At 40.8% G+C, this 14,791-nt stretch overlaps 1 protein-coding gene across 1 annotated transcript; it reads right to left on the bottom strand.

Moving 5' to 3' along the window:
- Positions 1-4,746: 4,746 nt before the first annotated feature.
- On the bottom strand, positions 4,747-8,555 carry LOC132386867 (zinc finger protein 239-like). The gene is made up of 2 exons (XM_059959222.1): positions 8,503-8,555; positions 4,747-5,882 (listed from the first exon to the last, which is right to left on the bottom strand). Exon 2 carries the CDS (start codon positions 5,476-5,478, stop codon positions 4,903-4,905), a length of 576 nt encoding a protein of 191 aa, XP_059815205.1. The 5' UTR covers positions 5,479-5,882; positions 8,503-8,555; the 3' UTR covers positions 4,747-4,902.
- Positions 8,556-14,791: the final 6,236 nt, after the last annotated feature.

Raw genomic sequence — 14,791 nt, 5'->3', positions numbered from 1 at the left:
GTCCAAAACATTAAATATCGAATATTAATTGCCCGATAATAAAAACTATGATCCGGCAAAACCAAGCCGCCTTCCTTTTTTGATTTCTGTAACTATTTCTAATTTAACCTGGGATTTCTATTCTGCCATCCATATGCAGAAATTTTAGAATCAATAATATTAAAAAAATGTTAGAGATAAAAATTGATACTGCCTGAAATAGGTACTGAAATTTAGGTAAAATAATCATCTTAATAGCATTAATGGAACCAATCAAGGATAAGGACAATGGGGACCATTTAGTAAACAATTGTTTAGCCTGATCAATTAAGGGTAAACATTAACTTTAAATAAATCGTTGTGCTTCTTAGTAATTTTAACACCCAAATAAATAAAATAATCAGCAAGCAATCTAAATGGTCACTGTCTGTAAATTGAGACTTGCCTATTTAATGGGGAAAGCACTTTTATTAAGATTCAGTTTATAAGCAGAAAAACTACTAAACTGTGCAAGATGTGTTATTACTGCAGGAATGGATTACTCTGGATTAGAAATATCTAGCGACAGCTTATCTGCATATTGTGATACTTTACGCGTCCCATTCCCATGAGTAACACCAAATATATTGGATGAATCATGAATAGCAATTGCCAAGGGCTCCAGGCCAATATCTGATAGTAAGGGACAGCCTTGTCTAGTACCTTGGAAAAGCCTAAAGAAAGGGGATCTCTGATTATTAGTGAAACAGACGCCAAAGGTATATGTTATATCAATTGTATCCAAGATATAAATTTTGGGCTAGAAGTAAATTTCTCTAGTATTTTAAACAAATATTCCCATTCAAATGTATCAAACACCGTCTCGGCATCGACCGAGATAACACATTCTGGTGTCTTAGATAAAGTCATGTATACAATGTTCATTAACCTCCAAACATTAAAATGTGTATAATGATTTTTAATAAATCCTGTCTGATGCTCGGAGACAATTTGCGGCAATATCTTCACCAATCTAATTGCTAATATTTGAGAAAGGATTTTAGATACAACATTCACAAAGATATAGTTCTGTCTGTTGCACATTCAGTGAGATCATTTATCATTTTTGGGAATTAAATAAATTGATGCTTCATAAAATGTTTGTGGTAACTTATGTACAAATAAAGCATCTTTAAAAATTTTACCTAACCAGGGAGAAAGTAAACCGGAAAAAGATTTTAAAAATTCAGCTGTATACTCATCCGGACCAGGTGCTTTACCAGAATTCATTGAATAAATTGCTTTCTTTATTTCCTCTTCAGTAATGGGTGTGTCTAATACTAAATGTTCATCAACTGATAATTTCAGAATATTTAATTTCCTGAAAAATTCATGCATTATGATAGAATCCTCAGGAAATTCTGATTGGTATAAATTGGTATAAAATTCTTGAAAAAATTTGTTAATTTCGTCATGGTCAACCGTCAAAGTACCATCCTGTTTAAGAACCCTATTAATCTGAAGTTTCGCTAAAGCAGCTTTTAATTGGTTAGCCAATAATTTACCCAATTTATCAACAAATATATAAAGTAACTGATTTTCAATCAGGGATGTTAATAACAAATGATGTTGCATCTGAAGTTCAACTCTCTCTTTATAAAGCATCAAATGGGGAGCAATAGAATAATTTCTATCAATTTCTTTAATCTTATCAACCAATGTACGTATTTCATTATTAATTTGAAATTATTTTTTTTTCAATCCAGCAGAGTGTGAAATAATTTACCCTCGGATATATGTTTTAAAGGCATCGCGTGATATCCCACTTAAAATTTCTTCCGTTGAGTTAGTTGAAAAGAAAAAAGCAATCTGTTCTTTAATGAAATTAATAAAATTTAAGCCCTGAAGTAAAATAGAGTTGAACCGCCATTGTTTGGTACCAAAGGTTACATCAGTTAACTTAACTGATCATTTCAAAGGTGCATGATCGGAAATGGCAATGTTATCATATTCACAGGCAGTGACAAATGAAACTAATCGAAAATCAATAAAGGTGTAAAGGAATCTAGAGTAATTATGATATACATGAGAAAAAAGAGAACTCTTTTTCATTAGGATGTAAAAACCTCCTAATTTCTAAAATTCCAGAGTCAACTAAGAAGGAATTAATAAAAATAGCAGATTTGTTTGTAAGTACCTGATTAGGCACAGACTTATCCATCATACGTTTCAGACATCAATTAAAATCTCCACCCATTATTACCATATATTCATATAAATTGAGAAGAAATGCAAAAAAGTGCTTAAATTCAGTATAGTCAGTATTTAGTGCATAAATATTAACCAAAACTAATTTATTGTCATAAAGTTAACCGGTGTTTAATAGAAGTCTATCATATTGGTCTGAAATTGTATCATAGTGAACAAATGAAATCTAGGAGTCTATAAAAAAAAGAAACACCTTTCACCTTAGTCGATGAGTTAGAGTGAAACTGTTGGCCTTTCCGAAAACTAAGGAAGCGCTGATTACCCTCCTTACTCAGATGAGTCTCCTGCGCAAAAATAATCTGAACATTCAGTCTATGAAAAACTCAAAAAATATTCTTCCATTTAATTGGATGATTCAAACCGTTCGTATTCCATGAAACAAAATTAATAATGACAAAATTAATTAGGAATATCCATTTTCCTTAAATAAACAATGTAGTATGTAAAGGGTTAACCATATTGCATAGGAAACTCACGAATCAGGAAGATGGAAAATAGTTTAAAGAGGAAACGGAAGTTACGACAATACAGACATTTTTGTAGTTTCAGTTCAGCCAAAAAGAAAAAAATACTAGACTAAAAATAGCCCTACCCCCCCCCCCCCCACCCCAAACCACAAAGACCAAAAACCTGGCCAATAGACAGCCAAACAACTATCTAAGAACCTCCCTACCCTTGTCTCCCTTGAGGGCAAATCTCTCAAAATAAAAAAAATAAGAAACAAACCACCCATTGTCAAAACATTACGAGAGGAATGTCAAGCAGATGTTAGAGAAAAAACAGCCAATTGCAGACCATTTTAAAAGGAAAGGTCTTAAAAATGACACAAAATACAATTTTAATAATATTTCAAGAAAAAGGAAATAATCAGCAAATCAAAGTCTTAATGATTTTCAAAAGCAAACAACTAAAAATAAAAAAGTAAAACAATGAAGGAAAAATTAAAGGAACTTTAACGTGGAAACATAATAAACGTCCGTACGTCAAAACACAGTGCGACTGTAATCAACCCAAGGGCAAAGTTCTAAAGTGTCCAAATCTATAAGCTGGTTGTTAATTAATAAACCAGATACACAGACATAAAGGAACCGTAAATTTCATAGACATCCACGCTCAAATATTGATCTTCAAAACATTAGACATCTGCGTTCAAGCTTAGATCTTCGAGAAATTGTTTTGCTTCATTCACGGATTTAAAGCATTTGAATGATTTGTCGGGCAGAGCAACCCTTAGGTGAAATGTTTAGAACAAAGCTGGACAAAGATTCCTCTGATATAATTCTGACATCACCATTTTAAAATGCAATCTTTCTTGCATAACCTCAGGACAAAAATCTTCAACAAAATGAAACTTAAGATGCTGATGCTCAGTAACTCCTTTCTGACGAGCAATCGGAATGAAGAGCTCCTTAGTATTCCCATTGTGACATCGTAGAATTACATGACGCGGTTTTAACCCTTTCGACGGTTTTGGTTTCAGCGCCCGATGTGCGCGGTCGAGCGCAGGAAGAGAAGAAAAACCTCTGAGCCAAAGACCTCCATTCAGAATTGAGAAAAAAATGAGTAAGATCCCAGCTCTCAATGTCCTCACTGTGTCTATTATTCGCAAATTCAGTCTGTGGCTTCGACTCTCCAAATCAATAATCTTGACTTTATTCTGCTCCAATATATGAGTGGTCAAAGTTCATTTCTTTTCCAAAGAATTCAATTTGTGATCTCTGTTTCAAGCAGTTACAAGCGATGAAATTTCTCGCTGCTGTTTTTTGTTCTTCTTTTCAAGTGTTGCCAACCTACCTTCACTCTCCTTTAACCATACTTCCAAGGTTTTAGCAAGTTTTTCATCCAAAAGAATCGAGATAGCCTGTAAAGTAAGTTGAAACTTTTTAGGCTGTTCAAAGACACCTGCTTTCTTCCCATTTCCATTGCAGTTTCCTTGCCTTCAGCTAATGCCTTTCTTCCTCTGTAAGCCATTTTAGTCGATTAAAATTCAAATTCAAATATATAAAGTGTTATAAACACTTTGAAAAAGATATTAAAGGGGTGGTAAGTAAATTTAAAATGAATAGAGCAAAGCCGGAAAGCGACTCCATGTAGCGCCTCCAAGAGAGTCTTTTGCCTAATGTAGCCTAACGTGCACATTCCCAAAACTGTAACTATGCATCGTGGTGACACAGACAGCAAGAACTGTGATTGATCTACTTGGCAGCAGCCAGTTTCCTCCTACGCATATCCTGTTGTTTCAAAGTTGGAAAATGGAACAAATTGAGGAGAGGGTAAGTGAGGAAGTCAGAAAATATGTACATTTGCACGACTCTTCACCGGCACACAATAAAGACTTGAAAATGGCATCAAATTTGTGGAAAGAAATTTCCACAAGAGCGGCTTGGACGTCATGGACTGCACAAAGAAATGGAAAAATTTCTCTCTTTCTGCGCTGCAGTAATTTCAATAAAAGTAACTCTTGTTCAACATCCATTAGCTCCAACTCCAACAAGATGAACTCAGTAGTTGCCATCGTTCCCAACTCCACTCGAGTCAATTCAACACAGTGGAATAGCACCCCAACACCAACTAGCGTTTTGGCAGAGCAACGCAGGCACACAAACACACAAGTAGAAATGCTCACAACTGTGTAGACAACATGCATGGGCTACTGCATATGCTACACCATAGTGCCTACTCAGAGGTATAATTCAGGCTTGAGCAGGTGAATGGCTTCTCCCCAGAGTGTACTGACCGGTGTGCCATTAGGGCGGATGACCGAGTGAATCCCTTCCCACACACTGAGCAGGTGTATGGCTTCTCCCCAGTGTGAGCTGACTGGTGTCTCAGTAGCTGAGTCGACAAAATGAATCCCTTCCCACAGTATGAACAGGTAAACAGCCTCTCCCCAGTGTGAACTGACCTGTGTGCTCGTAGGTGGGCTGACTGAGTGAATCTCTTCCCACAGTCTGAGCAGGGGAATGGCCTCTCCCCAGTGTGCACTTGCTGATGTACCTTCAATTTAGATGACTGAGTGAATCCCTTCCCACAGTCTGAGCAGGTGAACGGCCGCTCCCCAGTGTGAACTCTCTGATGTACCTTCAGTTCAGATGACTGAGTGAATCCCTTCCCACAGTCTGAGCAGGTGAATGGCCGCTCCCCAGTGTGAATTCTCTGATGTACCTTCAGTTTAGATGAGCAGCTGAAGCCTTTCCCACAGTCTGAGCAGGTGAACGGCCTCTCCCCAGTGTGAACTCGTTGGTGAGCCATTAGGGTGGATGACTTAGTGAATCCCTTCACACAGTCTGAGCGGGTGAAAGGCCTCTGCCCCAGTGTGAATTGACAGGTTTGTTCACAGGAGGGAACACCTACTGAATCCCTTCTCACACAGAGATCAGGTGAATGGCATTGTCCCAGTGTGAACTTGCTGATGTCCCTTTAGCTGAAATATCTGAATCCATTCATACAGTCTGAGCAGATGAAGGGGAATCACCTGTTTAAAATGACAGGCGTGCCAGTCGGTCAGATGATAGAGTGAAATCCTCCCCACAGCCTGAGCAGGAAGGATGATCGAGTGAATCCCTTGCTCCACTTCCTAAATATCTGGACAGAGACAGCAAAACTGGCGTGGTGCATTTTAGATTCCCGTAGAGAAATTTCTTGTCATTTGGAACCTGTAAAAAGATTAACAAAATGCATCCGTGGGTCTAGGACAACATTTCAGATGGGATCACTTGAGTTGTGAAGCTGTGAACTGACATCACACTGTTACAGTGAGGTTCAACACATGTTGGAGAGTGAACTCATCATGTAACTGGGCACACTGCTAGTATCTATAAGATGCCTCTCTCTATAAGAATGGAGCATTTCTGGCCTGGCACAGTTTGGAGTATTATCCCTGTTCCCACTGAGCTGATAGGTTCCTGGCCCCACAGTAACTGAAACACTCTCAGTCAAATAGCCTGCAGTGCATTCCACGCACCCACCACTCTCTGGGTAAAAATCTTACCCCTGACATCCCCTCGGTACCTATTTCCTTGCAGCTTAAAACTCTGCTCCCTCGTGTTAGACATATCAGCCCTGGGAAAACAAACCTCTGGCTATGAACACGATCTACGTCCCTCATCATCCTCTACACGTAAAAAAGGCTCTAAACATAAACAATGAAATTATACATTGCTTTGGAAAATTGTCAGAAGTATACACGATTATGAGGGTATAGATACGGTAAATGCAAGCAGCTTTTTTCCACTGAGGTTGGGTGGGATAATAACCAGAGGTCATACGTAAGAGGGGAATGTGAAAATTTAACGGAAACATATGGAAAAGGTCCTTACTTAAATGACAGTTAGAGTGTGGAATGAAATGCCAAGACAAGTGGCGAATATGAGTTCAGTTTCCCTATTTAAATGAAGTTTGGATGGGAGCCGGGATGGTAGGCGTATGGATTTGTATAAAAAGGGCACAAAGGTTATCGGGAACCAAATTCACCACAACCACAAACTGTTCCTGCTGCTACCATCCAGCACACAGCACCACAGCAAAAGGACCAACAGGCTGCAGGACATCATCTTCCACCAGGCCATCAGACTGATTAATTGATTCCTATGCTTTCTTGACTGTGCTATATACAAACTAATTATTATAAAACAATTTAAATTACACATTGCACATTTAGATGGTAATGTAATGTCAATATTTATACTCCTCATCTATATGAAGGATGTATATAATAAAGTCAATTCAATTCAATTCAATTCACCATCTCCACTATCTGTTCTGTCATTCTGGCTCCCATTCCCCCTACAACTTACTTTAACCACATAACCACCGCCCCCCCCCCGCCCCCCCACTACCTCTGGCAAGCCTTACCACTAGGATATTAGTCACTTCTTGATCTGTTCCCCTAACTAACAAATCCTCTATTAGCCCTCTGCCAGGGAATTCCCACAACAGCTTCTAAAGTAGTCTTCCTGTTGTGGGGGATGGCCACAAGAGTACTCTGCGATGCCTGTTTAACCTCATTCCCCTTCCTGACTCTCACCCAGTTTCCTGTGTCCTGCACCTTGGGTGTAACTCACCTTTCTGCATGTTATATCTATCAACACCTCCAACTCCTGGATGATCTGGAATTCAGCCATTTCATGTTCCAGCTCATTGAAGTGCAGGGTTACAAGCTGCAGCTGGATGCACACCTTGTATGTGAGGGCATCAGGGACACTGGAGATCTCCCCGCCTTCTCACCAGTAGCCCCTCTAACTTGTAATCATCAGTCTGCAGATACTGTGCATTTTTTTATCCAGTGACAAGATGTGCACAGTGAATTTTATATAGAGATGTATTCATTTTCATAGCTGGCAAATCACTGTTGACAGGAACTTTGATCTCCTCTGGGTTCGATCAAGTTCATCTGCACTCTCACACAACCTATGTAGCAGGCCTGGAATGGGTAATGAAGGATTTTCTCACCAAAGCATTTGCATATTGTCCATATGTGGTTTGCTTGATAAATTACACTTTAAAAATTCAGATTTCCAAATATCACTTCACTTCTTCCCACTTGCAAATTCTCCAGCAACTTTTGCATCACCACAATGCACACAGGTATCACCAGTTTCTATATTCTACAAAAATATTCCCCTAAACCCTCCCCCAATGACTGACAGTGGTGAACTCAGTGAATGCAATGCCAATGTATATGAAGGGAAGGGCAGTAGTATGTCTCACTGGAGTCTGGCATATTTTTGATGTAAAAGCCACTTGTTGCCCAAGTCAAAGGTGTTTGATATCATTATGTACCCAGAGAGAATGGGACAAAACATGTTCTCACCGGTAGAAAAGTCCAGAGCAAGAGGGGAACAAGCAACAAACACAAAATACTGGAGGAACTCAGCAGGCCAGGCAGTATCTGTGGAAAAGAGTACTAATGCTGAGTTCCTCCAGTTTTTTGTGCGTGTTGCTTGGAATTCCAGCATCTGCAGATTTTCTCTTGTTAGAGGTTGGACGTAGAACAAAGGCGATTTTCTCAACTGGTGATGTAAAATATTTTGTTCCCTTTCTCCGAGTTCCTAATCCTTGCATTTAGATAGCTGGAGCTCAGCTCTGTCTGAGAGATCCATCGGTTCCCATTCCCTCATCAGCCGGAAGCTCCCCGGGGCCCGTGTACAGATAGTGGGACTGAGAGTGAGGGACGAGAGCAGGACTATCCCGGGATTGCGGGTCACGGTGACCGGATTTCACACGAATTGTCCTGAAGTCGGTGTTTAAGATAAAAACACAGAGAAACTTTCTTACCTACACCAGAAATTTTCAAGGCCTTCGGTGTACTACGCGCATGCGTGATACTCGTAGACGTCATCAGCGCTGACGCCTGCGCATTTCATCGGTGCTTCGGCGCCGGGGAAATTTTTTACGCAGCGCCTTATGGGTAATCACGGTGCCATTAAACATTTCTGCAAGCACCGGTTCAACGTCTATACCTCATTTTTTTCGTGTATATAGAAAAATCAGCAGTTGGTTTAACGCGGAAAGCGGCTCCCATAAACAATATACTCAATATCAAAGTGTATCTAATGCCAAAGTAAAACGCAGGTGTAAAACACAGGAGATTCTGTAGTTGCTGGAAATACAGGGACACACACATACAAAATGCTGGAGGAACTCTGCAGTTCAGGCAGCAACTAAGCAGAGGAGTACACACTCGGCATGCGGAGCGGGCTTGGTCTAAACTTTGTCTATTCCTCTCCACATTTACTGCCGGATCGGTTGATTTCCAGCAGTATTTTGCAGAAATTAACCACTTTTTTTTCGGTCAACCAGTTTCCAAATGCTTCTGATCTTTCTTTTGTCGCCAGCTCTGGGAAAAAGCCTCTGGCTATCCGCACGACCAATGCCTCTCATCATCTTTTACATCTGCATCAATGTATTATACGAAACGACAGTCACACATCCGTTGTGCACTGCGTGCTGATGATCGACCCAAACTTGTGAGTAAAGTTTAATCAAAGCTAGTGGCATGAGTTACAGGGCAATAGAGTCGTGGGGCAATTGAAACAGAAAGCAACAAATGCAGGACTGAGAGTATTGTATTTGAATGCACGCAGCATAAGGAATAAAATGGACTATCTTGCAATTCAGCTCCTGATTGACAAACGTGACGCTGTGACCATCTGTGAAACTTGGCTAAAGAATGGCTGCCATTGGGAGCTGAACGTCCAAGGATTTAAGGTGTACCAGTAAGATAGGTGAGTGGGCACAGCAGGTGGCGTGGCCATGTGTACAAGAAATAATATTAAATCATTGGAAAGAGATGACATAGGATTGGAAGGCGTAGAGACTCTACAGGCTGAATAAAGAAATTTACGATGCGTGTCGATGCTTTGGACTAAGGCATAAATGGATTTTTGGCTAAATTTGCCAATGATACCAAGATAGGTGGAGGAGCGGGTAGTGTTGAGGAAACAGAGAGCCTGCAGAGAGATTTAGGTAGTTTAGGGGAATGGGCAAAGAAGTGGCAAATTGCTGGAAGGAGTAAACGGACAGACTGTTGTTTAGATGGAAAGAGAATTCAAAATGCAGAAATGCAAATGGACTTGGGAGTCCTTGTGCGGGATGCCCTAAAGGTTAACTTCCAGGATGGATCTGTGGTGAAGAAGGCAAATGCAATGTTGGCTTTCATTTCTAGAGGTACAGAATATAAGAGCAGGGATGCGATGGTGAGGCTCTATAAGGCACTCGTGAGATCACACAGACTATTGTGTGCAGTTTTGTGATCCTTATTTTAGAAATGATATACTGACATTCGAGAGGGTTCAGAGAAGATTCACGAGAATGATTCCAGCAATGAAAGGTTTACCATATGAGGAATGTCTGGCCGCTCTTGGGCTGTATTCCCTCGAGTTCAGGAGAATAATGGGGATCTCATAGAAACATTCTGAATACTAAAAGGCCTGAACCGATTATATATGGCAAAGCTAATTTCCCGTGGTAGGGGATGCTAGGACAAAAAGGCCTGATTTCAGAATTGAAGGACGTACATTTAGAACAGAAATGCGGAAAAATTACTTTAGTCAGTGGGTGGTAAATCTGTGGAATTTGTTGTCATGAGCGGCTGTGGAAGCCAAGTCATTCGGTGTATTTAAGGCTGAGATAGATAGGTTCTTGATTAGCCAGGGCATCAAAGGTTACGGGGTGAAGGTAGGGGAGTGGGGATGACTGGAAGAATTGGATCAGCCCATGATTGAACGGCGGAGCAGACGCGATAGGCCGAATGGCCAACTTAGGCTCCAATATTTGATGGTCTTATAGTCTATTCCACTGTTTCGACCTGACAAAGTGCAGCCAATATTTCTGGATATGTGGCCCATTCAAATGAGAATTTAGGATTTTATCTTTTCCTGAGCTCCTCATAAATGTGTACACTTTAGTTAAGCTTTGCTCCAGAATTTCCACACAATTAAAAGAGTTTATTACAGTTTTCATTTTTATTTTTGCACTACTTATATAATTTATCGATTTAATGTGTATATTTTTGTAATTCATAATTGTTAAAATCTACTGTTATGAATTAGGTTCTACTGCTACCGCAAATGCAAGGAATTTCATGATATATGCCGGTGCTATTAAACCTGATTCAGATATTGATATGGGAGACCCAGTTACCTGTTCACAGTTACCGCGGATCGTAATGCGAGATTGAAACCTTTTCTATTTATTTGCATTCCTCAGAAATGACAACAGTTCAGTTAAGTTTCCTTTTGATGTTCCAAAGCAGAAGCCCAGTCTGTCTAATATTTCCACACAATTAGAATGGGCAATTTGTTTATTCTCATCATGTACCGAGATACAGTGAAAATCTTGCCTGACATACCATCCACACAGATCGATACGTTGCAACAGTACATTGAGCTGATATACGACAAAATAATAACTGTAACAAAGCATTATGACTGCTGAGAAAGTGCAGTGCAGATGGACATATGGTGCAGGGTCACGTCGAGTTACATTGTGAGGCCGATTCCATTTTATCGTTCATTTGGCTTATAACCACGGACAGGAAGTCGTCCTTGAGCTGGGTATTACGCGCTTTAAGGCTTTTTATCTCTCTCCGATGGGGGAGCGGGTTTTGCAGCAAGAATGTCCAGGTTGTGAGGATCTTTGAGTACATGACCTGCTTTTCCGAGGGAGGGGAAGTGTAGGAAGAGTCCATGGAGTGGAGGCTTGTTTCTCTGATGTTCTCTGCAGTTCCTTGCAGTCATGGGCAGAGGAGTAGACATACGAAGGCGTGCAGTATCGACAAGGATAAGTTCCATGGCCTTCACCCTGCCCTGTGTAGCTGGAATCTGGACTTACTGTGAGATCGCCGGCAGGTTTTAAGTGTGGGCTCTCTCTCTGACCCTCAGCACACATACCCTCCAGGGTCTTCTCCTTAGACCCCTCCTTTACTCTCTGTGCACCCATGACTGTGTTGCCACCCACAGCTCCAAACAGCTAATCAGATTTACTGACGATAGTACACTGATTGGCCTAATCTCAGATAACAATAAGGCAACCTACAGGGAAGAAGTCATTCACCCTGACACACTGGTGTCAATAAAACAAACTCTCCCTTAATGTAGCAAAAGCAAAGGAGCTGGTTGTGGACTGAAGGAGGAACGGACAGAGGGAAGCCCCAGTTGATATCAATGGATCTTGAGTTGAGAGGGTGTATAGATTTAAGTTCCTTCATACATCACCGAAGATCTCACGTCGCCTGTACATACCGGCTGCGTGGAGAAAAAGGCACAGCAGAGCCTATTTCACCTCAAGCCACTGGAGACCAGAGTCACCCCAACCAGAAACTATCCCAGCTACTACCATCCGGGAAATGGTACCGCTGCATAAAAGCCAGGACCAACAGCTTCTTCCACCAGGCCATCGGACTGATTAATTCATGCTGGCAAAATAATATTTGTATGTTATACTTTTGTACATACTATTTATTATAAATTATGATATTGCACATTGCATATTCAGACGGAAAAGTAAATATTTTTACTCAGATATATAAAGGATGTAAGTAATAAAGTCAACTCAATTCCCTGCCCATCTAGGATAATCTGTATCCCACCAGCTGAATGATATATATCAACTATCTTATTCTACCTCTGTCCAGCCTGTATCCCACCACCTCAATGATATATATCAACCATCTTTTTCAAACTCTGTCCAGCCTGTACCCCACCACTTCAATGGTATGTATCAACCATCTTGTTCAATCTCTGTCCTGTCTGTATCCCATCACCTCAATGATATTTATCAACCATCTTGTTCAGTCTCTGTCCAGCCTGCATCCCACCATCTCAATGATATATATCAAATATCTTGATCATCCACTGTCCAGCCTGGGTCCCAACTCCTCAATGATATATATCAACCACCTTGTCGATACTCTGTCCACTTGTATCCCACCAATTTATACATCAACAATTTATCTTCTACCGTTGTCTTCATTGTGATGTATTTTGCCTTACTGAGTTATTTCTGAAATCAGTGTTTGTTACCTGGGTCTACCAGAGGATTTATTAAATGAGGCACATGGTAGTGTAAAGACAGCCATTACGATTTTAGCTTCGAATTTACCAAGTGTCCGCCGTGTTAATCTTTATCGGAAGGGGGCTTGGAAGCAGAAATAATGGATTGATAGCGGGATGGGGAGGATGTTATGTGTATTAACTGCTCATCCCTGTACTGGATTGAAGAGAAAACTAATGAATATTGGCATTATATTTGTGCAACTTTGTTCAGGCCATCACAAGTATCTTGTAATCTGTTTATAGTTGTGCATCGTATAAAGTGAAAAGTGAAAATGCTATATCCGTTCAGCAGATCGGGCAGCATCTTGGACAGTCCCAGTTCCGACACTGGATCTTCTACAGTTTCTTCTTTCCACAGATCCAATCTGATGTACCGAGTTTCCGGCACTTTAATTTCAATTTGATATTAAACTTGTTTTATTCCTGTTAGCCTACAGGAAATGCGTTGGTCAATAGTGCTGTGCATGATCTCAGTTAACAATAGGATAATGATAAATTGTGTTCAGTTTAGCTGGTGGAGACAATGTGAAATGTGAAACATGCCTGCAGTTGCCCCGCCCCAGGTTTTCCAGCCCAACATCTGACTCAGTCAGAAGATCATCAGGTTCCCGTTCTGCCACAGGTTGATGTCGGAGTGTTGGTGCTTGAACTCTGAATGGCCGAGACACCTCAGCATATTACTGGCAACAAGGAGTCCTGGGCGAGTTGCTGTTTGAGTTGTAATCCTGGGCATCACTGGGCATATAGACCTGTCAGTATTTGGGATTTGACCCAGGACAGTACTTCCACAGATGGAAGATGAATATTCCTCTTTTCACAATGAATCAAAATTTTTGGGGTGCTGGGCTTTGGTTTTGGGGAAGTCCCTGATTAAACCACGCACTGTGAGATGTAGGGATTGCGTACGAGGATTCCAGGTTCAGAGAGTGACAGATTCAGCTGTGTGACTCTGTGTGGTTGGATCCTGGGATATCGCAGGTTTAGATCCAGGTACAATAGACTCGGGGATCAAACTGCCTGTGGTTATGATGTGTGAGCGAGTATTTCTGTACTGGGTTCAGATGTTTGTTTCTGGAGTCCCGTTGGAAGCAATAACTGCTATACTGAGGAGTGGATGAGTTACCATCCCATCCCTCACAGAGAGAGGCTGTGAGTAAATGGGCTGTTCCGTGTTTGCAACAGAAATAGACCCGTGAGTCTGGTGTTCAAACTGTGGTTGGAAATCGCCCCTCACTGCCACCTGCCTGTCAGTCGGGGGAAATCAGGCAGAATCTCAAGATGTTGGAAATCTTCACAAAAACGGAAAATAGTTGACACCATTCTGAGGAACGGCTTTGAATCCAAATCGCGAACTTTGTCCTCTTGAAATGAACCTGTGCACAGTCGCTTGTTTAGTGATACTTAGTGGAACCGTAAAGAAACCACAGTTTTCCCCTGTGAATTATCCTGGTACCACTTTCCCTGTTGTTCATGGAAATGTGTTCAGTACAACTGTTGCTCTCATGGTTCACAAGAATAATCTCAGGAATGAGAGGGTTTATGTTGGACAAGCATTTGATGACTCTGGGCCTGTACTCTATGGATTTCAGAAGTATAGAGGTGGATCTTAATTAAACCCACAGAATGCTGAACAGCATGGTGACGGTGGACATGGAGAGGATGTTTGCATCGAAAGGAGAGCCTGTGATCTAAGAGGACAGCCGCAAAATAAAGAAGTTTCCCTTTAAATCTGAGATAAGAGAAACTTCCTCAGCCAAAGAGTGTTCGACATGTGGAGTTTGTTGCAACAGATTGTGGTCGAGGCTGTCATTTGGTATATTTATGGCAATATATTATTGATCACGAGTAGAAATCATGTTTTATTAGCCAGAACTACTATACGATTAAATCAATACAACACAAGGCATGGTTAAAAGCAGCCTTTACAATTTTAGATACATGATTTCAAAATGGCTGCCGTGTTAACCTTTGTCACAATGTAACTCATAGCGTGTGATGGTGAGTTTGTT

This window comes from Hypanus sabinus, unplaced genomic scaffold (assembly GCF_030144855.1).
Source record: "Hypanus sabinus isolate sHypSab1 unplaced genomic scaffold, sHypSab1.hap1 scaffold_135, whole genome shotgun sequence".
NCBI classification, from domain to species: Eukaryota; Metazoa; Chordata; class Chondrichthyes; order Myliobatiformes; family Dasyatidae; genus Hypanus; species Hypanus sabinus.
This window is presented reverse-complemented; position numbering and strand designations above follow the sequence as displayed.